The sequence below is a fragment of the Pelodiscus sinensis genome, chromosome 11 (assembly GCF_052426305.1).
Source record: "Pelodiscus sinensis isolate ZL-2025 chromosome 11, ASM5242630v1, whole genome shotgun sequence".
Classification (NCBI taxonomy): domain Eukaryota; kingdom Metazoa; phylum Chordata; order Testudines; family Trionychidae; genus Pelodiscus; species Pelodiscus sinensis.
In genome coordinates this window covers 32,158,699-32,182,961 of record NC_143062.1, presented here as the reverse complement: position 1 = coordinate 32,182,961, position 24,263 = coordinate 32,158,699, and the positions used below count along the sequence as shown (strand labels likewise).

General features: G+C 42.0%; 1 protein-coding gene across 2 annotated transcripts in view; it reads left to right on the top strand.

Moving 5' to 3' along the window:
- IFT122 (intraflagellar transport 122) overlaps positions 1-23,185 on the top strand; it is a 75,955-nt gene extending 52,770 nt beyond the window's left edge. For both annotated transcript variants that reach the window (XM_006132833.5, XM_006132835.5), the window contains 13 exons: positions 891-1,052; positions 4,142-4,308; positions 4,927-5,098; positions 5,793-5,895; positions 8,391-8,531; positions 11,653-11,750; positions 12,272-12,372; positions 14,193-14,358; positions 15,316-15,427; positions 16,027-16,155; positions 17,686-17,765; positions 21,022-21,186; positions 22,611-23,185. In XM_006132833.5, coding sequence (XP_006132895.1) covers positions 891-1,052; positions 4,142-4,308; positions 4,927-5,098; positions 5,793-5,895; positions 8,391-8,531; positions 11,653-11,750; positions 12,272-12,372; positions 14,193-14,358; positions 15,316-15,427; positions 16,027-16,155; positions 17,686-17,765; positions 21,022-21,186; positions 22,611-22,700 — 1,686 coding nt within the window. In that variant the 3' untranslated portion in view covers positions 22,701-23,185. The remainder of the gene's footprint in view (positions 1-890; positions 1,053-4,141; positions 4,309-4,926; positions 5,099-5,792; positions 5,896-8,390; positions 8,532-11,652; positions 11,751-12,271; positions 12,373-14,192; positions 14,359-15,315; positions 15,428-16,026; positions 16,156-17,685; positions 17,766-21,021; positions 21,187-22,610) is intronic.
- The last annotated feature ends 1,078 nt before the right edge of the window (positions 23,186-24,263 follow it).

The following is a 24,263-nucleotide window of genomic DNA, read 5'->3' as shown; positions in this document are numbered from 1 at the left end:
GAAATTTTCTTGTTTGTCTCTGAGATAGTAGGGTTTCAGCCAGCTTGCATGTTATGCCCAATCCCATGTGTCAATTAACTGTACTGGTTTAGGCCTTATGCAAAGCGTGAAGTATTTAATTTTTTTTAAATTGGAATCTTTATGATACTCACTGAGGTAATCCACTAGCAATATGGAAGAAATTCCTTAATTTTAAGGAATAAAAAATACTACTTTTTTAGTGTTTACATTTGTGATATTTGATGGTCAAATATTGAATGTATTCAAAAATGGAAGCAGACTGTTATTGACCTTCAGAAGTTTCTGCATGGTTTTGTATGGATTTAAGCAGATGTTTAAATGCTTTGCTGAATTGGCACTTGAATTGGCAGGACTATATATTCAGCTGTTTCCAAAGTTATTGAACCTGTGTATAGTAATGGGCTTTTATGCATGATGGGCATGCTTGTATTACCGGATATTTCTGATTCACTAGCAGGCTGTCATACTTTGTGAGGCTGTTTATGACCTACACTACCATTGCTCATTCATTGTTAGGCCTTTTCTGAGCATATATTGATAGATAGGCCAGATTTTGTTTTGATCTGATTTAGTAAATTTCTACCGGAGAAAATGATGGATTAAAAAAATATAAAAGGTAGTATTTTGAACTTCTATATGAAATTTGTAGGAATAAGTTTCCATCGTGTTTTATCCTTCCATTGTATTTTGTTTGTCCTTCATTTTAACTAGAATGGTATTTAATCTGTTAATTGTAAAGAATTTCTATGAGAAGTCTAGGTGGGGCATAATTACTGTATCTTAATAATAGTTGAACTTTTCAGTGGTTGTTTCCAACCTGTGGCCTGCCTATAGCTATCAAGAATATTTCCTGTCCTAATTTTTTCCAGGAGAGGAAGAAACGTGGAGAGAGTAACAATGAACTATTTTTAGCAGATGTTTATGCCTACCAGGGAAAATTCCATGAAGCAGCGAAACTATACAGAAAGAGTGGACATGAGAGCCTCGCTCTTGATATGTACACTGATCTGCGCATGTTTGACTATGCAAAGGTAATGAATGTTTTAACCGAGTATTTAAATATAGAAATATTAACATAAAGCTAATGCAACTAGAAACATTTACAAAGTATGGTTCTATGCTGAAAAGTACTGTGTACAAATATAAGTGTGGGGTTTCATGTTTATTACCACCAATCAAATTTGTTTGGTTTTCAAGTGAAAAAGAGGGCCTTTCCTCTGCTAAAAACTTGTCTGTATAGTTTGTTCTTTTTCTAAAATGGAATCTGCAGATGCAGCAGTGCTGTGTTCTGCATTTTCTCCAGCTGCCCATGAAGCTGTTTTAGCTTTTCAGTGGATGATTTTTTTTTTTCATCTCTCCGGGATGTTACCGGGGTAGAATCCCCACCCCCACCTGATTGGATGGAATGATAAATAGAAATGGCATGTAGTTAAGGCCTAGAGTTAATTTTTATCTCTCTTGCTTCCTTCCATGTTACTTTACTGGAAAGAGCCCTTTATCCTTAGTTTTCTCCTTTTACAGTAATTGATCGTTACATGAAGAAATTATTGAATCCACCTGTCACTAATTCAACTTTGTACGGTACTTAAAAAATCTTTTCCATCTTTTTTCTTTCAGTTGGATATTGAGTTAATGTCTTATGTTTTTTTCCTCTTGCATGCTTTGCAAATAGCACAGTGTACTAATTTAGTACATCTTTGTTTACCAGAAAATTTTCTTCCCAAGATTAAATCTTTTTTGCATATTTTTAAAAATTGTGTTCCCATACAAATTGTATACAGTTTTAAAAACGTGGCCTTTTTATGTGGTGATAAGAAAGCATTATTGGGTTTTCAAGTTTTATATAGTATTTTCTTATCAAAATCCCTAAGAATGAGTGAATGAGTGCACTGTTTAGTCTCATTCATCACTCATCACAGCCTCATTCTATACACCACAGGACAAAGACTTTACTATGACACACATAAAAACTATATTAAGCTTATGGAAAAAAATTCTCTAACAGGTTGTGGAGTCTGTATTAAAACAAATGTGGTGTAGGGCTTTGCTTGTGTAATCTGTCTGCCACTATTTTTGGCTGCAGAGTTTTGGCTCATCAGAAACATAAATCTAATTTTAAGACTTTAAGTTTCCCATCACTTGCTGCTATGAGTCTTTTTGATTCTTGGGAATAATCATGGCCACTTAACTAATTTAAAGTTAATAAATTTTGTCTCCTGTCATTAAGAGTAATTCTACATAAAGGAAAATAAATGTATTGAGCAGTATATAAAGAAAGCCCCCAGATGAATATACAAAGATAAGATCTCTGGAGATGTCCCTTGCTTGCCACTTACTCTTCCATAGATATGTGACTTTTATGCCTGCCATCATTAAGTATTTGGAGGGTCTGGCTTCTTATGACTGAAAATGACCACTGATTTGGCTGTAACTAGAAAACCAGTACTATGGTTGGAGTTCAGGAAAACCTTTAAAAATGTGGCCGTAGGCATTTTAGCAGAATGTCAGATCACAAATTGCTGAAAATTCACAAATCATTCACTGCAGATCAGGAAACTGAACTTTGTTTCTAATATATTTCAGTGATCTGAGCTTGAACACAAATTACACTGAACCAAATATTTTTCACTCATTTCCGTGCTTTGGCTTCTTAATATTCAAACAAGATCACCTAATCTTTATAGCTCTTATCTTCAGCTGAATGGTGGGTAACTCTTAAGAATCAACATGTCCAAAATCTTACTGGCCTGTGTTCAGACTGCAAGTCCTAATTATGCCCCTTTTGGATGGCTTTCTTAGGAAGAGTACTTGATTGATCTTGTGACTCTGGTAAAGGTCTCCTTTGGTAGTTGTTTTTCCATTGCCTCAGGATCTGCCAGAGTATTGTTTTTTTTCTCTTTTCTCCCCTTCCTTGCCCACCAATATCCTCCTAAATTTTTTACATCTCAAGTGATATTTGTAGTTACGAAAGGCCTATGGGTAATATACAATAGCCTGTTTTGTTAACATCCAGAAGTGGCCTTATTCCGATGGTCAGGTATGGTTTATCTGGCAAATTAATTTAAATGAATGTTGTAAAGGATCCCATGCTTTATTCCTAGTAGAGGAGAGTCATCAGTTAGTCATAAGTATTTCTACAGTGGTGAACATCAGCATCATCAACATCATAGTATCAAATTGCGTAGCTTATTTTGAGTCAGTTTCTAAATAACCCGCTATTCTGAAATGTGTTGTACTCCACGTGGAATGAAGTTTACAGGGACGTTGGAATGGCGAGCCCATTATATTTTGAAATAATGGGCTTGCTGCTAAGACGCAGTATCCTGAAATAGGCTACATCTACACTGCAGTGCTAAGAGCTACAACTAGAGCAATATTTCAGAGGCCAACTAACTTCTGAGCATGCTGTCCATGTAAAAGATTATTTAAAATATTATAAAATACATAATTGCAAGATTACCAATTATATTTGTTGAAGAATGATGGCCTCGTGATTGACCATCCCGAGACAAAGCCCCTGTGATTAAAAGGATGTGCCATTACTAATACAACAAAGAACTGGATTTATTTTCAGAATTAAATGATGTCTTCAAGGCCAGCAAAGGAGACTTTGGGAACTCTTGGAATTGACCTGACTGAATTGTTTTGAGAGCAATACTATGTTCTTTTTAGTGTCTGTGCCAGGTTCTCAGAGAACAGGCAAAAATAAAATTTTGTGTGCCCTTCAGCAGGGGGGAAAGTCAGCAAAGTGGGAAAACTTTCTATGAAAGTAACTGGATATAAATACATTACCTCTGAACAAAGGCACACTTCTGTATAATCCTTTCTTTGGTCCTTCCAAGTTGTCCCATCTTCTCTTACTTGCATCCAATTTGTATTTTACATGTAGCTTCACTTTTATATAATCCTGAGCACCTTAGTTAATGATTAATAATTCCAGACTTCAGCATTGTGCATGGTGCTCTGTGTACTGTGGTTTTAGCTGAGAAGGCAAAGTTATGATAAGCAACAATAACTTGGTATTGAAAAACAAAATGTAACATGCTTTAGAATTAGGACCATGACACAGTGTTTAGTACAGGAAGTTTAATCAAGAATGTTATCTGTTGCACTTCCTCAGGATTTCCTTGGGTCCGGAGATCCCAAAGACACTAAGATGCTAATCACAAAACAAGCAGACTGGGCAAAGAATATCAATGAACCAAAAGCAGCAGTGGAGATGTACATTTCTGCAGGCGAGCACATGAAGGCCATAGAAATCAGTGGAGACCATGGCTGGGTTGATATGTATGTTTTAGCTCTGTCTCAGAGACACATATCAGTATCTAATGTGAAGTTTAGTGCATTCTTCAGAATCTTAAAGGAAAAAAAACCTGACTGGCTTTCTCTCTTTGGCTTCTGTATGTTGATTGCAGTATAGTATCACCTATCCTGTAGTTATAGTAGATGATCTCTCATTATGTTAGAAAAGTGTTGTGGAGATAGAGCATTCATTGGGCATTCAAAAGGCTTTGTAAACCCAAGTTCCTGCAACAGTGTGTAATTCCTTACTTCTGAGAGTAATGACTTCAACTGGACTACTCTATTATACAATCTTATCAATAGGGGTCATTCAGTCTGGTACCATACAAACCTCACCCAACGTCTAAATCAGTATCCAATCATTATTACTCCCATTATACAGATGAATAAACAGAGAAACAGGAAGGTTAAATGACTTAAGTGACAAGATCATAAAGCACGTCAGCTACAGAGCTAGGACTAGAACCAGATATAATGTAATCAGTTTAGTAACTTTTAAATTATAACCTTTTATTGAAATATTTCCATTTTTTTCAATGTAATAAGTATGCAGAGAGAAAAATGCTGCTAATAAAGCAGCTTCATTTCTTTTGCTGTCTCTAGGTTAATTGATATAGCTAGGAAACTGGATAAAGCTGAGCGTGAACCTTTGTCAAAATGTGCCTACTATTTTAAAAAACTTGACAACCATGGTTATGCAGCAGAAACTTACATGAAGATAGGTGACCTAAAGGCCTTGGTACATCTCCATGTGGAAACTCACCGTTGGGAGGAAGTAAGAATACCATAATATCTAACTTCTGATGTTTAGAATTGCTATTTCATATTGTCTCTGAATGCATCTGGTTTCAAAGGTTTATATACAGCTTACATAATATTTTGGTAAGTTACATTGTATTAGACTAATACTTCCCTACTGATAAGGGTCTCTGTGGGTATTTTTGACAAATGTTTAAGCATATATGGCTGTTATGTAAATGTGATAAGCTTTGTATTACACACAGTCGTGAGACATATCAAGGAGAATAATGACATTTGAACTTAGACTCTTAAGTCATGTGGGTGCTGTTGAAAAGGTTGTGCTTAGCCCATGTTTGTTCAATGGACACACCAGTATTGCTTTTATAGAAAATATATTCAGTAAAAATAAACACATTGTATTGTGCCATGAAACCCACTCAGTCCCCTAAATAATTTATTGTTTTCAGGTTTTCCACAAATTTTAGCAGTTCAAAAACTGGACTGTTACTAAGTATTGCTTCTTTTTTTATGGATGTTGATTTTCCTTTCTTTTAAAATACATCAGTTTTGGGTTTCTTGGAGAAAATGCTGGTTGAAATTTTCATACTTCCTGTATAAATGAGATTTGTGTTGTGAATTTTGTATAAAACTAAAGAATTTAGTATGCAGTATTGTGAATTCGCTTAAACCATGTAATCTTTTATTAATGAATTCATTCTGTACCATAGGCTTTTGCTTTGAGTGAAAAGCATCCTGAATTTAAAGACGATGTCTATGTCCCTTATGCTCGGTGGCTAGCAGAGAATGATAGATTTGAAGAGGCTCAAAAAGGTAGGACTCTACATGATATATGAAGGTAATACTCAAAATGTGCTAAGCATTTTCCAAGTGCTGATGATGCAGTCTCTGCCCTGGAGAACTGTCAATCTGAAGAACACAAACCACTTAAAGAATGAGATAACTGGAAAATGTTTTTGCTGATCATAGGAGATTATAGTCTGGTTATCAATGAGGTCTTCTTATTTGGTAAGAAAATATGTCATACTTAACAAAAGCAATAGCATCTATTAAAAAGGCTATCATTCTGTCTCATCTTTCCGACCGTGTGCTTGAATATAGCAAGTGTTTTGAAAAGTGATCTTATGTACTATATACAGTGTATTATCAATATTTTCCTTTAATATAGCATCCAAAAATGTACTGGACGCTGAACAAACACCAAAAGGAGGTGTGATCCCTGTCCTTGTTTTTAGGCCAGGGTGGGCAAGAGGTGGCTAGTGGGCTGGATATGGCCCACCAAGCTGCCGGATCCGGCCCACAGCCGCCTTGCCAGCATTTTTACTACAAAGCAGGAGCAGCTCCTTTTAAAAAGCAGGCTGCTAATAGCCCTGCAAGCTGGGCAGGGAGAAGAAAGCTTTACGCAGTCCCTCTCCCCTCACAAAATCCTCAAGCTCCCATTGACCAGTTTCTGGCCAGTATGAGCTGAGAAATTTTGCTGAAGGCAGGGGCAATGAATGATGCCTCTTCACTCCCTCCCTGTGCTGGAGCAGAACCACGTGGAACAGCTGCACAGCACATAGGCTGGAGTCTGCAGAGCTGCTGGCTGGGAACCACTTAGGTAAGTGCCTCCCAGCCAGAGCCTGCCCCCTGCACTGCTGACACAATAAAACAGATTTTCAATTCGTGTATGGAAAAAATAAAATCTCTGTTTCTTTTTATTTGGGGTCAAAGTAATTTGGGAGGGACTGGGAAAAGAACCTGGGAGAGGGGAAGAGAGGGAATGAGAACCTTGGAGGGAGGAGGAGAGGCTCAGGGCTGGGGCTGGGAATGGTGCCTGGCTGTGGTGATCCCACTGCCAGAGGTGCAGGGGCCATGATGGCCACGGGTGGGTGGAGTGTTGGAGGAGAAGCGGGAGTGGGAGGAGGAGCTACAGTGAGAGCAAGAGTAGAAGCAGGAGGAGGCATTATGATGGCAATGAGGGATTGCACAGTCGCGCACATGGTACAGTGCTGCGCTAGCAGCTCCCACCAGGTGCCCCGCTGCAGCTGGATGTCTTTCTGAAGCCTGTGGTCAGTGGTCTCCTCCAGGGATTGGAGTGCCGCGAGATGCTTCCTCTGGAACTCGTCTATGGGTCTCCGGCACCTGTGGGTCTTTTGGGTTGAGAGCTGTCCCGGGTGGTGGTGACCACCTCCCTCTCACAGCTGTCTGGCTGTGGTGAATAAAGAGAGACAGTCAGTCATCCCAGGGGACACACTGTACCTGAAGCCTTTCCCTCATCTGTGAGCTGAGAGTGACAGTTCTCAGTTCAGTCGAAGGTGATGTGCTTAGAACAAGGCCATGTGAGCTCTGGCCAGTGGGCCCATTCCTACAGGGGCCCAGATGTCCCCGGAGGAACCTCACTACTCCCATGTTCCAGGGACAAGAAAGCATGTGAAGGTGCCGGCCAGACTGGGATCCTGCAGGCAGGAGGCGGGCCATGGGATAGTTGAGCTTCCCTCTGTGCGCCGGGTCCAGCAGTGGCATCGTCCCGCAGGAAGAGGACTTGTATCCCTACCTGCTTGAGGAGGGGGGGGCCGGGTGCTGGGGGAGGTGTGTGTGAGCGGATGGGTCCTTTGGTGGCCACGCTCTTGGCTATGCAGCCATAGACATTGGTGTTCCTGCACCTGGTGTGGAGATCCTGAAGGTTGGTCTTGTCACCCCAAACCTCAATAAGGTCCAAGATCTCTGCACCAGACCAAGAAGGCTTGCATCTCTTTTGCCCCCAGGCAAGCACCTGGGAGCCATCTGAATGCTCCATGGGAGCAGTTGGGGGCTGGGTGGGAGCAGCGGACTGGCTCATGTTACCCAAAGGGAATCTCTGGGTTAGGTTGACCTGATTTCATCACACAGGATATAACGTTTTTCACAGTCCTGAATGGCTAGGTTGATCTAATTTTGGGGTGTAGCTCAAGCCTTAGAAGATTGGAATTTTGACTTGTTCCCACAGTGTCCTGCATTTTTCCCTGTTTTGCAAATATCTAATAATTATGATGATGATTTTGTTCTCTCCAGTTTTTTTTTTTAATTTAAAGTAACTAGCCTTATGCTACTCATGTGATAGCTGTATTTCCTACATCGTATCCTAGCACAATAAAAAAGCCACAAAGTACCTTCAAATACTTCTATTTTACATTAGTGGCACCACTTTCATAAGTAGAAAAATACCAGTGTAGTCCTTTTCATCCTGCTCCAGCTTTGATGAATGTCCTGTTTTTAACTTACTTTTTTTTTCATTTAATTGATACAATCACATTGTAAAATCTTCTTTGTTTTGGTCTCCTTTCTAGCATTCCACAAGGCTGGCAGACAGAGCGAGGCCGTAAAAGTGCTGGAACAGCTAACTCACAATGCTGTGGTAGAAAGCCGATTTAATGATGCAGCATATTATTACTGGATGCTCTCCATGCAGTGTTTAGATATAGCCCAAGGTAAGTAAACACAAGGAAGTTTAATTTTGTTACCTGCTCATGCATCAGATAAACATTGAATGAACAGTGATGGTTTAATTAAAACCTCTTGCTCACTCATTTAATTGTGCTATATACAACTCTGAGTTGCATTGTATTGTAAACCCACATATTGTATTGTATTGTATTCTAGCTCTCTAGTCTGTGTGCTTTATAAAAAATATTAGAAGACTTACCTGGTGTTGCTTGAGTCTTTAAGGGTAGGGAACTGGTAGTATGGGGGGATGTAGGAGTCACGGCAGGGGGTTGGGAGGTGTAGGCAAGGCTCAGGGTAGGCAGCTGAGTGTGGGGGTTAGGGCAGGAGTCTGGGAGGTGTGGGAGTGCAGGGCAGTGGGTAGGGGGCTCAGGACAGGAGGTTGGGGCTGCCTGTGGTAGAGAGGATGGCATTGCAGCTGCCTGGGCTCCCCCCTCCTCCACTCTCCTCCAGCTCCTCTGTGGTGCCCGGCCAGGGCTGTGGTACCAGCGGGGGAGCCAGGGTTGCACACTGCGGCCTCAGAAGCTCCTCTGGGGATAGGCAGGGCCCCCCTTCATCGCGGGCTGAGGGTGAGGGGTATGGGGACAGCGGAGCCACTTACCTATGGGCAGCAGCCGGCAATATGGAAATCTCTGGCTCCAGTTGGCCACTCTCTTCCTGGTGTGTCCGTCCCCATGGGGTCATTCTGCTGTATAGCTGTCCCCTGTGCTCACAACACCCTCCCTCTCCCCCCTCCCTCCCCGCACGGTCATTGTGGAGCACAGCTTTCTGCCCCACACTTTTCCATGTTATGGGAAATAGATTTCAGGAACATCCCATTTTCCTTACCTTGCTTTAAATTAGGTTAAGAGGAAGCTGCATACCAAATTTGGTGGACCAAATTTGACCCTATCCTCCTAACTATTAGGAGGATAGGGTCAAAATTCAAAAAGATCTAGAGAAACTAGAGAAATTTCGGAGGTAAACAAGATGAAGTTTAATAAGGACAAATACAAAGTACTCTGCTTAGGAAGGAACAATCAGTTTCACACATAAAGAATGGGAAGTGATTGTCTAGGAAGGAGTACTGCAGAAAGGAATTTAGGGGTCATAGTGGATGACAAGTTAAACATGAGTCAACAGTGTGACAATGTTGTAAAAAAAGCAAATATGATTCTGGGATGTATTAAGAGGAGTATTGTGAGCAAGACACGAGAAGTCATTCTTCTGCTCTGCTCTGTGCTGCTTAGGCCTCCATTGGAGTATTTTGTCCAGTTCTGGACAGCACATTTCGAGAAAGATGTGGAGAAATTGGAGAAGGTCCAGAGAAGAGCAACAAAAATGATTAAAGATCTAGAAATCATGACCTATGAGGAAAAACTGAAAGAATTGAGCTTGTTTAGTTTAGAAAACAGAAGACTGAGAGGGGACATGAGAGCAGTTTTCAAGCATCTAAGAGAATGTTACAAGGAGGAGGGAGAAAAATTGTTCTCCTTGGTTTCTGAGGGTAGGACAAGAAGCAGTGGGCTTAAATTGCAGCAAGAGAGGTTTAGGTTGGACATTAGGAAAAGCTTTGTAACTGTCAGGTTGGTTAAACACTGGAATAAATTGCCTAGAGGGGTTGTAGAATCTCCATAACTGGAGATATTTAAGAGCAGATTAAACGTCTGTGATCTAGACAGAATGATCTATGCAGTGCTTAGTCCTGCCGTGAGCGCAGGGGACTGGATTTGATGACCCCTCAAGGTCCTTTCTGGTTCTATCATTCTGTGATTCAGTAGGGAATTTTTGAATAAATGGACTCACAGGTAGACAGACAGACACACAAACTCTCTAAAACGTGTGTGTGTGTGTGTGTGTGTGTGTGTGTGTGTGTGTGTGTGTGTGTGTGTGTGTGTGTGTGTGTGTGTGTGTGTGTGTGTGTGTTATAAGTCTCTTTTTGAAATCAAAATTGAGTTCCAGGTAGACAGACAGACACACAAACTCTCTAACAAACTCTCTAAAACGTGTGTGTGTGTGTGTATTATAAGTCTCTTTTTGAAATCAAAATTGAGTTCCAGGCTGCCATGTCTGCTAATTACCATTTCTCCTAGCCTCTTTCCTTTGCTTCACATTTAGGATAAAGTGATGACTGGAGGGCTAGCTAATAATAAAACATGATCTTATACAGGTTGGACCTCCCTGGTCTGACACCCTTGGGACCTTAGCTGTCCCAAACCTGGGAGTTTGCCAGACCAGGGGAGGTTAAGGCTCTCCTCCTGGCCATTAGCTCTGCTTCGGCCATCCTCATGGCTGTCAACCCTGGCCATTGGGCTCTGGCCATTCCCTGCTGTACCAACCCTGGCTCAGACCCCATTACCAAGCCTGGCCCAGGCTGTGCTTCCAACCACCAGCCCCACTGCTGCCAGCCTGGCCAGTGCTGCACTCCTGACCTTGGCTAGCCCCCACTCCCAGCCTCTGGGACTCTTTGGTCCAGCGGTATCAGTGGTCCTGTTAGAGGTTCAACCCGTAGTATAGTCTATCCTAATAATTAAATGTGGATGAGATTAACTGGGGACACACTGCATGAGTTATTTTAGCCAGCTAAAGAAGAAAGTGTAGATTAATTCGCTGCTTTAAATCCATTGCATTGGAGAAGGGGTGGAGCCAGTGAAGATGAGATTTAGATGAGGGATAATAAAAACGAGATTAATGGCCTCTTGCCTTGCACTGATTAAGCCCCTTTTCAGTTTTGCTAATGCATGGTAATGCTGATCTATATGCTGAACAAACACTGCAAATGGTTTGATTGTTTAGTAGTGTGTTAATGTGGGTAAAATACACATTAAACTCATTTTACTTTAGCCTCTAAAGTTGTCAATCAGTTCTCTAATGGTGTAGGGCTAATATGTTCCACTTCTAGCTAAGCCATTAGCTTCTGGTTATGTTAAAATGACTGCATCTTAATATGCTATATGTTAAAGCAAAAAATAAAATTTTTGCTCATAAAATGGAAAATTATATAGCCCATATTTTGTAGCACACTTAGTCAGGTATATTAATCTATTGGCAATGGTAAATGCTGCAGCCATGTTGTTCTGTGATCTTTCTAGCTGAGTAATAATTTAGTAATGATTTTCCCTCTCACAGAGAATGAAAAGCAGAAGACTGAAATGTTGCAGAAGTTTCACCACTTCCAGCACTTGGCAGAACTTTATCACGTCTATTACTCTATCCACAGATACACTGTAAGATATTTTCACCAGTATTGTTCATTAGCTGGCACATTTTCTGCAGATAATTCAGGAATAATTAGGAACAGTTACCCATTTTAAACTAAATATTGAACGGACGCTGGTGGCACTGAGGTGACCTAATTTTGTTTTTTTCCCCCCTCTGTGTTGGACCTACTACCATTCCACTTCCTAGAACCACCTTTTAGTGACACAGGGGATGAGGATTTGAAGGCTTTCCTTCACCACCCTGTCTGTATACTTGTCCCACTGCTCCTTTTGGAGGAGGTGGGGTCAGAATTATCCTTTAAGTGCTTTTTCTCTATTGGGTGAAGCTCTTTTCTTTTTCAGTGGCAAATATGAGCTTTGGAGAGAGAGGCATGCAAAATGCAATTGCTATCTTCTCTCCATCTCTCCCATTGCGACAGTGTGAAAAGCACAATGTTGTGTCAGAGATGACCAAAGTAGCCTGGTGTCAGTGTTATGAAGTGTTACTTTTTTAGTTTAGAAATGTTTTAATGTTCTTTTTACTACAGGAGGAGCCCTTCAGTTTCCATTTGCCTGAAACACTCTTCAATATTTCCAGGTTTTTACTTCACAGTCTAACCAAGGAGACTCCGCTGGGCATCTCTAAAGTGTATCCTTGCAATACAAAGCAAAAGTTAAATATTATTATATGAATTGAAGGGAATCCTTGGCACCAATCAGTGATACATAGGTTTACTATTAGCGTATGCTAGTTCCTGGCATTAGAAGGTCTCATGCTGCTCATCTTTTAGAAAATAAATATGGGACTGTCTTTACTACTCAATTAGTAAAATAACCTCATTTTAACATCCCTAGTTTTGAGATTAGATGGAATTTGTATTGACTACTCAATTAGTCGATAGGGGAAGGCAGCCAGCTCAGTCCCGGCTCATGCTGGGACCAAACCCCGTTGGCTCTGCAATTTAAATGGCAATAGGAGCTGGGCAGCCTGTCCCTTGGTTCCTGCTGCGTTTTAAATTGCAGAGCCACAGTGGGATTTGGTCCCGGACCTGGCATGAGCAGGAACTGAGCCGGACTGCCTGCCCACTTAGCTCCTAAATGTTGTAGGAGCTGGGGGCACCAGATCTGGAACCAAACCCCACTGCGGCACTGCAATTTAAAATACAATAGGAGCTGGGGGGGAGGGTAGGCTGCCCGACTCCTACTGCCTTTTAAATTGCAGAGCTGCAGAGGGGTTTGGTCCCAGTGGTGGGAGGAGGCAGGCAACACCGTGGAGGCGGTGCTGGGGGTAACCAGCTTTTAAGTCGGCTCCCCCCCACTAGCAGCTCTTGCCTCTGATATAGAAGCAGTGAGAAGGGGGAATGTGAGTAGTCCACTTGACTAGTTTTTTAAGTCCCTACTCAAAACTATCACAGACTTGGGCACATCTAGCCATATGTGCATAGATTACAGGAGGCTATCATAAATTATCAAACATGTTGCTCACTTTAGTAAGAGAAATACTTTCCAAAATGCCAGTCTACAGCTACACATCTTAGTTGGAAATACTGAAAGTGCAGTAGCCACAAATTGAAAGGAATTGGGAGAGAAACTGTGACTGTTGCTGCTTCTAAAGTTGATTCTGATTCCCATTAGACTAATGTAGCTGTGTCGTTCTAAATGTTAGATTCTTTGGTTCTTATTTTCAGGTCTGATGTATCTTTGTGCCATATACGAGACCAGTTTTTTCATGGTTTCATTAATAAGTTTGTATGCCACATATCTTCAAAATCTTTCACAAATTTCATGAGTCCCATTGAAATATATCTGTATCTGCAGTGGATAATAGCAGTCAGTCAGGCAGTACAGTGGATAGGGCAGTTAAGTGGGAGTCAGGACACCTGAGTTCCACTTCTCTCTTTTCCAGTTGCTTGCTTGTAACCTTGGATAAGTAATTTTCTTTCCCTTTTTTGATTTCCTCCTCTATAAACTTGGGACACTAAAACTATTATTGATAAAATGCGTAGAGATGTATGGATAAAACACTCTAAATTCTACTTATTTGTTGTCCTCTGGGATGCACATTAATAAAGGGCAGGAGACATTTTAGTATAAGACAAGGGAGTAAGTTCCTGGATAAATGCCATGGGCTCTGAAATAGCCACATGATGCCAGCAAGATTCTGGATATTTCAAATTATCGGTGTGGGGGATGGTCTGTACAAGCATTAATGTTGATGGGGGTCAGAATATTAATTGACACTGCATTATCTATGGGCCAGTTCCTTATCTGTCTAACAATCATCCACTCTGATATTTTAGCAATCTTCTCGCATTTTGTTTATGTAAAAACATTTATGTGAACAGATTTCTTTAGTTAAGGCCTTTTAAAGTATTGACATTTGTTGTGCTTTAGTGCATAACTTCTCTGATTAAAAGTAACTGTGTTTTCCTGACTGCTACATATGTTTGTTCCTTAATTTGATTATAGCAATACATTATTTGCACTAGCAAAACAGAGTAAAGTGCTGGGTGCATATAAATTGGCCCGTCATGCCTATGACAAATTGCAGGGACTGCAAATCCCAGTTAGATTTCAAAAATCAATTGAGCTGGGCAGCCTGACAATCCGATCCAAGCCATTCCATGACAGTGAAGTAAGTTCTGGTATATATTATTTGACTGATTTAGTATTTGACCCGATAATGAGAGTCTACTTTGTCATACGCAAAAAGATACTTAAGATGGATTATGCAGATTTGCAGTAATTATATTTCTGCAAGGAACAAAATCCTCTTGCCATTCTTTTCCATTTCAGACTTTCTCCCTCTTTGTTCCAAATGAAAATGAGACCTCTCTGTCTGGACAAGTTCCTTCTTCACCTCTGATCTCATATCTCCATATTTCCCTCACTACTCACTCTGTTCCTTCAAGCGTCACCATACCTCAGTTCCATATTCACTTACTCCACAGAATGCTTTCTTGGGTCTTTCTGTGTGTCTGTCTACAGTTGGAGGTCACATGCTTGCCCATCTGCTACAGCTTCCTCCCTGCAACACTTTGAATAACTTTCCTTCCTCAAGTCTTGCTTTAAACCCTTCTATTTTTCTTTAGCTGAAATGTGACTGCAGTGTTCTATAAATCTGTTTCTGATGGAATGCTCACTAAAGCAAATGAACATGCATCTTGCTATCTGCAATAATGTAAACACTGTGAGACCTTTGAAATTCACAGAGCTGCCTAAGATAATTGTACAGTTTAGAAAAAATAAAAATGTGCGAATCAAAGGGCCTAAATTTGACCAAACTTCTGAGCAAAAAGAATTGCTTCTCTAACCTTCGTTAATCCTTTTGGAAATGTGTACGTGGCCTAAGACTGCTACAGCAGAAGCAAACAAAATTGCATTAGAAGAGAAGTAAAACAGCTATTTTTAATGGGAAAGTGAGAAAAATATTTGGAAAAGTTAAAAGGGTTGATTTCACCATTGTGTTACTTTAGTTTTTTACTGTTGTGTGAACTTTGGTGTAAAACTGCAGCAGTGCCATGTGTAATCAGACCTTGTGTTCAGAATGGTCTGTTTGCAATTATGCTGCTTTGTGTATGTGTCTTTGCAGGAGCTTGTGCCCTTGTGCTATAGGTGCTCCACCAATAACCCTTTGCTAAATAATCTGGGGAATGTGTGCATTAACTGCAGACAGCCATTCGTCTTCTCAGCTTCATCTTACGGTGCGTTGGAATTTAAAAATTGGTTGTATTTTCTATGCAGATAAGTCTGTTTTCTTCAAAGGCTCAGCTAGGTGGTAGTAATTTCATGTTACCAATATTTAATCAGTAGGTTGGTGACAATACATTCTGCCTTCCTAACATTTCCTGTATAGTGTCATGTGGAAAAATTTAAATATTTCTAGCAGGCCTTGCCTAAGTCTTTTAAAGATATGTGTCCTCAGAGTTCTATAGTGGCATTCTTTTCTCTCCATATTCTCATCCTTCAACTTAATATATTATGCTGAGAAAATAAAAAACTTCTTAAAAAAATGGAATATGAGTTAATAAACTGCCTCATCTCTTCCCATACAGTAATGCCAGGGCTATGACATCAGAAGTAAAACAGTGGCCATTTTGCAGCAACAAATCTCACACAGTCCTAGACACCAGAATCTATTCTATCCAGAAAGGGAACTATTTTCTTGAAAACTGGTGTTCTCATGCACCAGCAAAATGCACCAAATGGGTGGGATGTGGGACTAATTCAGTGCCAGTAACACCAAAGAAAAGATTTGTTCTTGCAGATAACTGCTCTTTCTTTTTTCACACATGTCCTTTAGAAGTATTGCATCTAGTGGAGTTCTATTTGGAAGAAGGGATCACAGATGAAGAAGCTGTAGCTCTTATTGATCTGGAAGCACCAAGATTAAATAAGAGAGCAGATAAATGGCAAGAGATGGCAAGTGATGGTATCCTTTCAGTTCAGTACACTCTCTAGTTTTCTTGGGGAAAGAGCAGCAGTTTGGAAGACAGGTCTTGGTTGTGGAGATTTCTTTGGTCAGATTTGCTTTTGTTACATTTTAATCTGCTTCTCTCGGATGACTAGGAGTTAGATTCATTGTTAATATTATTGGGTACAATTTCTTAGTGTACGTCTTTTTCAATAGCTTAACAACTAAAAACGTAAAGGTATATTAACTAATCCTACTAATTTTAAAAGGTTTCTTTTTAAAAAGTCAGTTTCATAACCTTGTTGTATATTTTTAGGTTAAAATAGTCACTTATTTTCATGTAATTGTATTTTACTTACTATAAAGGACTGGGTGGTATTTGGCTATCCGTTAGTCTGCTCATGCATCCTTATGTCCCAGCTTTCTATGTTTCTTGGTAAGGAAGAACTGGGTTGTTCTCCTTTGGAAACTTGTCATTGCTGTTATTTTACAGAATTATAGTACAGTAAAACTCCATTAGTCCGGCATCCAATGCTCCGGGACTCCTGATGGTCCGGCACCATCAGGAACCCGGAAGTGCTGGGGCAGCCGGACAGGCTTCCCCCATTCAGCTGCTGCTGAAGCTGACCAGCAGTGTCAGTTTCACCAGCAGGCTGAATCCGGACGCCTGGGGCAGAGCAGCTGGGGTGCTGCGGGGTTGATCTCGTAGCGCCAAAGGATGGCGCTCTGTCCCAGGCGTCCCCAAGAGCAGCTGGAGTGCTGCTGGGTTGGTGCCGTAGCGCCGCCCTTCGGCGCTGTGGGACCAACCCAGCAGCACCCCAGCTGCTCTATTGCCGGCATCCCCGATTCAGTGCTGAACCTGATCAGCAGCGGCTGAATCAGGAATGCCTGGGGCAGAGCCGGACTATCGTAAGGGGGGGCTATGAGGGGTCTGGGATGGTATCCCCTCCCACCCCACTCCAGACCCCTCATAGCCCCCCCTTCTGATAGTCTGGCATATTTGATAATCCGGCACCCCCTAGGTCCTAAAGGTGCCAGATTATCAGAAGTTTACTGTATTTTATATTGCTGTGGCACACAGTGGTGCCCGTGTAGTTAGGGCCTGATAGTAGTAGACACAATACAAATACACAAGATAACACGGTCTAGAGGTTACCCAAAGTGAGATTTTAGCTGTTTTATAGGAGGCTAGGAAGCTGGAGGATGGGGGTGTACTTCTATGGTCACATGAGTTTATGTAGATTAATTACCGCTAGTAACTTGGTGGCTTTAAGATATGCTGTTCCATAGCAATTGCTACTTAGTGAGGTGTGGCACTCCATTTTTTTTTGGGCCAGACCAAGCTTCTTCTGCAGCACAATCTAATATAATCTAGGGATTATGCCAGTGGTATCTGAGTACTCCCAGTCTGCCTGACAAGATGAGGAATTGGGTAGAGGAAGGAGTGAAATCCTTACCACTAAGCCATATGACAGGTCCTGTGAATGGTAAGATAAAAAGGTTTGATTTTGTAGGAGTCCTTGTTTCTTCCATAACAAATGTCTCTAGGAGCACAGACACTGAGATTTGATGACAACGCAGACATTGTTGAAGAGGATGATCCCTTTACAGCAAAATTGAGCTTTGAGGTGAAGATATCTCATTTGCATTTTTAAAAGTTGCTGCTCCTGCGTCTGAAGATAGTTGAGCAGGAAGTAAATGCAGGGTGACTCTACCCGCAACTCTTCTTTCCATGCTATCATATCTCCTTTTTAGCTGGCATCCCAGAGTTCTTTTCCTTGTCACTGTTTTCTGATCAGTAGCAGGTCTTGACAGACTACAGCCTCTCCTATTCCTTTATGAAGTGTTACTATGTTCTGCACAAGAGATGAAGGAATGTGGGTGACAAGGAGGCTAGGAGGAGCAGTTGACTGAGAATGGTATCTCATATAAAGTGATTAGGCCACAGGGGGAAAAAAAGTTGGAGAACCACTTATTCTAAACAAATGTCTTTTTAAAGTAATCTGTTTCTCTTTGGCCTCATCAATGGAAGTCTCCTGGAGTGCTTAGTCACCTACTGCAGAAACAGATTTAAAAATTACTCTGTTTTCTTAATGCTGTCATTATGTGGCATGATTTTTAAAAATAAACATTTAGGATAGTTTGAATAGCCCTTTACTTTTTTCATAGCAGAGGGTTTACATACAACACAGACACAAAACTGCCCGTGAGCAAGCCTTTAAGCAAGACATATAAAATGAACAGGCTATTCATATATAGTAGAGGTTCTCACACTTTTTGGCCTGTGGCTCACCCCATTCAACACAGACCTTTCCGCGGACCACCAGCCAACCACCATTGATGACAAAATGGGTGCAGGAGGGAATGGGGATGCGGGGTCTGGCCAAGAGGTTGGGTGCAGGAGTTGCTGAGGGTGGGGGTCTGTGTGGGAGGTGGGGTGCAGAAGTGGGCTGGGGGTGTGGATGTGGCTGGGAGGTTGGTTTTAGGAATGGGTTCAGGGTGGGGGGCAGGTCTGGGTGGGAAGTAAGGTGCAGTAGTGGGGTAAGTGTGTGGAGTCTGGGCATGAGGGAGATGGGGAGTGTGATTCTGGCCAGTGGAAACAGCGGTGAAAGCCTCCACGAGTGATTTCCTGTGCTGCTGTTCCCCCAGCTGGGGAAGGCGGCGTGGCAGTGCGCAGAGCTGCTTCCTTCCCCTGCAAACCTGATCCAGCCCTCGAGGATCTAAACCGGTGCTGGTGTTCCAACTTTGCAGGAGGGCGGCAGGGCAGGAGTACCAGTTCAGGCCCCCACTACAGGGGGGATTGAGCCCTGAACCTGCAGCCCACATGCAAGATGGTCACAGACCACACTTTGAGAACCATTTGTCTAAACATACTGGACAGAAGAAAGATGCAGGTGGGTGGGAAGGAATATAACATGAAAGCCGATGATCAGTGTGATGGTTAGTTGCACCACATTTTAATTTCCTTATTCTTTATTTGGATGTGTATTTGTTGGGAAAGAATTGAGATGGGACAGAGGATGGGAGAAGAGACTTTGCAGAGAGGGGAAGTAAAGAGATAGGGGAAGGGATAAGAGAAAAGAGGGGGAAGGAGAAAAGGGAGCAGTATTAAGAGTAGGTGGAGTGAAGCAGAGACTGCAGTAGAGCTGGAGCAAACAGCCAGTCAGCCTGGGAGAGAATGTCCAGATAAAAAGCTGTAGATTGAAGTGGGGTCTTCATGCACACAGATGACATCTCCCAGTATCAACTTCTTTGTTTCTGGTTGACTTCTCCCAGGAATCTCTTTATACTAGGGGGCTGTGTCTACACTGGCATGAATTTCCGGAAATGCTTAAAACAGAATAGTTTTCGTTATAAGTATTTCCGGAAAAGAGTGTCTACATTGGCCACAGATGCTTTTCCGGAAAAGCCCCTTTTCCGGAAAAGCATCTGTAGCCAATGTAGACGCACTTTTCCGGAAAAGAACCTCGATCGTCATTTTTGCGATCGGGGCTTTTTTCCGGAAAAGACTACTGGGCTGTCTACACTGGCCCTTTTCCGGAACAGTGTTCCGGAATAAGGACTTATGCCCGAGCGGGAGCAGCGTAGCTTTTCCGGAATAGCAGCTGATTTTGTACAGTAGAGTGTCGTTGCTTTCCTGGAAATTCAAGGGCCAGTGTAGACAGCTCGCAGCTTATTCCGGAAAAGTGGCTGATTTTCCGGAATAAGTGGCCCAGTGTAGACACAGCCGGGATGTTAAATTTTGATTAATCGGCTAATGGACTTTCCTTCGACTACTCGATTAGTCGATAAGGAGGGAGTTTCTGCGCCTCTCCCTTTGAAATTTACAAGAGCCACCCACTGCTCCTGTACTTTTCAAAGGGAGAGAGAGATTTCAAAGGAAGAGGCACAAAGAGGAACCCGTGCCAGCTGGGACTGCTTTAGTCCCCACTGGCATGGGTTCCCACTACCTCTCTCCCTTTGAAATCTCTTGTACAATCTGGAGAGGAGCAGCAGTCAGACTGGCGCAAGCGGGACTGTTTCAATCCCAGCTTGTGCCGTTTCCCCACGGTTCTCTGCCTGCCCTGCCCCCCCCGCGGAAACAGTGCTGGGGAGAACCGGCTTAAAAGCTGCCTTCCTTCCAGCATTGCTCCTGCTCCCCCTCTTCACTTCCTGTCTCTGGGGGGAGAGACTTGTCAAGTTCCTACTTGTCTACCCGATAAGTGCTTATCGGGTAGTTACTAGTCACTTACATCCCTACCTTATAGTCCAGTCTCAGATGGCTGAGACAGGGGTGAGACCACCTCGAGTCTGGTCTTCCCAGCAAGCAGCAGAAGGGACTCTCCTGGACAGCTCAGGGTCTGGGTGGGTGCAGTTAAAAATAGGGATGTGAAAATGTAATCATGTGTATGGTTAACTGATGAGCCTGGGCTCCTTGGTTAACCTTCACGGTTATATGCAAGCTCCCAGTATGTGCAGGGAGCTGGCTTAAAAGTTGGCTTCCTGTGTGCACTGGCTCCTGGGGAGCTGCCTGACACCCCTCATGTAACTGTGTAGCCACTGAAGTTTTCAGTGGCTACACAGTTAATTAATTAAACACATTTTAACATCACTAGTTTAAAAATAGGCATTTTCGGGGAAGTTTTGTAAGTGGCTTTTTTTGTTTTTAAATAAAGAATTATTTTAGCAGGAATGAGTGAAGTTCAGTGAAAATACCTTACTCACACTTGGCTTGATATCACTGAGAACAATGATACATTTACCATTGAAGTCAATGGAAGCAGGACCCATGCCTGCTTTGTGTTAGCACTTTCTCCTGAGTAATAACATTCCACTCTTTGTCATCTTTAAAACACTTTGCAGTTATTAAGCTTCATTCTTTGTTTTAAACATTCTCTTCTGTAGCAAGGAGGCTCAGAATTTGTTCCTGTGATAGTGAATCGTGCAGTTCTCCGGTCAATGAGCCGGAGGGATGTCCTTATTAAGCGCTGGCCAAAGCCATTACAGTGGCAGTACTTCCGGTCCTTGCTACCAGATGCTTCCATTACCATGTGTCCAACATGCTTTCAGGTATAAATAATGTTTTCATTGGGGTCTTTAAAAACTCATTCCTACTGAGAAACTAATTGGAATGATCCTGAAACATTAATATCTAACCCTAGATACATGCCCTCTGAAGTCCAAAATAGTGAATAAAGAGAGCAAAATACAGAGATGATGTGCTTCATATAGAGATGATTGGCCTTGCCAGAAGGGCTGGTTTCAGAATAGTTGCTGAGATTATAGAATGAAGTATTTGGGGACTTTGCAATGAGGTCCTTTACGGATATTAGTGTGTAGTCATTTCCACGATAATTGATTAGCCTGGACTTATCAATTAATCCTAACAACTACACATACCCTCCCCCTCACTGTCTCTGTATCAGAGGCAGCAGGGTGGGGGAGGTGGAAGCCTGTGCCCGTGGGAAGATGGCTCCCATGGAGCCAGCTGACTCCTCTACTTCCCCACTGCCTTCCAAACAGGCAATAGCGATAGAGAGGCAGCAGCGCAGGGGGGTGAAAGGGGCAGGCAGGAGCTGGTACACATGAGAAGCCGGCTTTCAAGTCAACTCCCTGCGTGTTCTGGCTCCTTCAGAGTCGCCTGCCCTCCATCCCACACTGCTGCCTTTGAGGCAGTAGCAGGGGAGGGGGAACAGGCAGGAGCTGATACGCTCAGGGAGTCAGTTTTTAAGCTGGCTCTCCGTGCATGCTGGCTCCTGTGGAGGTGGCTGTTCCCTCCACCCCTTTGCTGCCTCCCACAGAGGCAGCAGCGCAGAAGGTGGGGGGAGGGGCAGGTGGTACATGCAGGAAGCCAGCTTCCAACCTGTGTGTACTGGCTATTCAGAGCTACCTCTCCTCCGCTCCCCACTCCCTCCCTGCTCTGCTGCCTTTGTATCAGAGCCCCCCGCCCCCCCATGTAAATGTGTAACTGTTTGAAAATTCAGCCACTTACATGTTTACAAAAATAAATCTTTGCTAACATCCCCAATGTCCTCAGGTGATCTAAAAGAAGAGATACCTTCACCTTTCTAACTTTAGGGCCTGGGTTAGTGTGAACATTCAGCAAATACAATTATTTTTTTCTTTATACTTTCACACGCCACAGGTATGTTTTTTCTTCAAAAAATTAGTAGTTTGGTCAGTTTTGGCTTTGTGGTAGCAGAAAAAGATCCTAAGCACTACCGTCCTTTATCCGAGACCAGTTGGTTTCACTGGTTGGGTGAACTGACTTCCATAGCCTCTACACTTGAAATAATTGCTCTGGTATTCCAAATTATAGCTGTTCATAAACATCTGTAAATGACTTGTTAGAGTGGAAACACCAACTTTGTTGTAACAGTAGGATCAGATATTCTGAGCCCTAGTAAAACCATTCCTGTTCAGTTTGCTATTCCTAGATGCGAGCCAGTAACAGTATAATAAATGTGCCTAAATCTGTTCCTAATAATTTACAGATGTTTCATTCGGAAGATTATGAGCTCCTGGTGCTCCAGCATAACTGTTGTCCATACTGTCGGAGAAAAATCGATGAGTCAAACCAGTGAAAAAGATCCATTGTACCCATCCATGAAATTCTGCTATCACAGCGAAATAAATTTTAGACTACTCAAGCTTTCTTAACAGCTTGGTTATGTTGTTACATATATTTTCTCACCCTCTGTATGTTTCATAAGCAGTGAAAAAAGAGAAACTGGTACATGTCACATGTTGTCCTATCCAAAACAAAATTTTATTTTTATGAGCAGTGTAATTACAGAATTTCTATTTATTGCTCTTTGTTTTGTATATAACCACAGAGTCAAATGGGAAAAATGTACAAATATATTTTTAAGGGGAATTCCTGTTTTACTTTCAAGTGTCCTTTGTTTATTATGGCAACCTGCCAGCGTGCCAGAGGATTTGATAGGAATATTGAAGGGTGAGATTCAGCCTTGAGATAATTCAGTTGCTCTCATTGATTTTGCACTTCCGTATACCAGAACTGTACTTGGTTATTGACAGAATTTGAAATAAAAGGGACGTTTTTGCATCAGTGTCTTATTTTCTTTTGAGCATTTGCAGTAACCTTCCTCTGAAATGGAATATCCCAGTGAGACTACCCTTTATATCATTTTGGGAGAGAATAGTATTATGGGTAGGAGCTCTTACACAACATATTAACACACAATTAGAACCTTAGTGTGAACAAAGCAAGCTGTAATTTTCTTGTGTTAACTGGTCAAGGTAAATCCTAATTTCTCCACCAGCATTTACCTAGACCAGCTAATACACGGCAAAACAAGTTGCCATGTCTACTAGGATCTATGTGGGTATTAAATAAAAACATATTTTTTTCCTAGTGAAAACAATAAAGGCCACTGGTTCATCAAGTGTAAGAATATACTGGAGTGCTGATGAAATGTGCCAGATTGACAGGCATGGAATGTGAAGACTGACTTCTGTTTATCCACAGAACTGCTTCATTACTAACTTCTCTTCACTACAAAATTAACTCCAGCTTTTGTTAACCTGGCTCCCATATGAACACAAAATTTTGGGCCCGAAATGATGCTGGTTATAACCAGGTTAGCGGCTTTATGTGATACATAAACAGAAGTTCAACTCTTGAAGTTTGATTTAGCAAGTCTAAGACTCGCTTAAATTGAACTTGGAGAACGCCCACGTTGGTGTCCGGTGAGGAGTAAGGGAAGCCAACATGAGCTTTTGCTCTCATTGGCCTCCCAGTGTCAGGATGGCAGGAAAACTTGAAACGAGGTACATCAACTCCAGCTACATAATTCATTTAGCTGAAGTTGCGTATATTGATTCAATATTCCCTTTTAGTGTAGATCTGGCCTTTATAGGCTAAAGCCTGAGTACATTTTACATTGAGGCTGGTAACCCACTTTTCAGGGAGTGTGCAGACTAAACCATTCAGGTACTGATTAGTTCTCCAGTTCCTTCCTATAGTTTTCCCTGAATGTCCACAATCCACTGGGAAAGAAGAATGTTTTAGCACAACTTACAGTAGCACTTAGAATCATGTGATATGACTTCAGAAGTCCGAGAGCCTCAGACCGGTATGTGCACTACTGTGGACCAGTAACTCAACCACGGTTTTGCAGTGT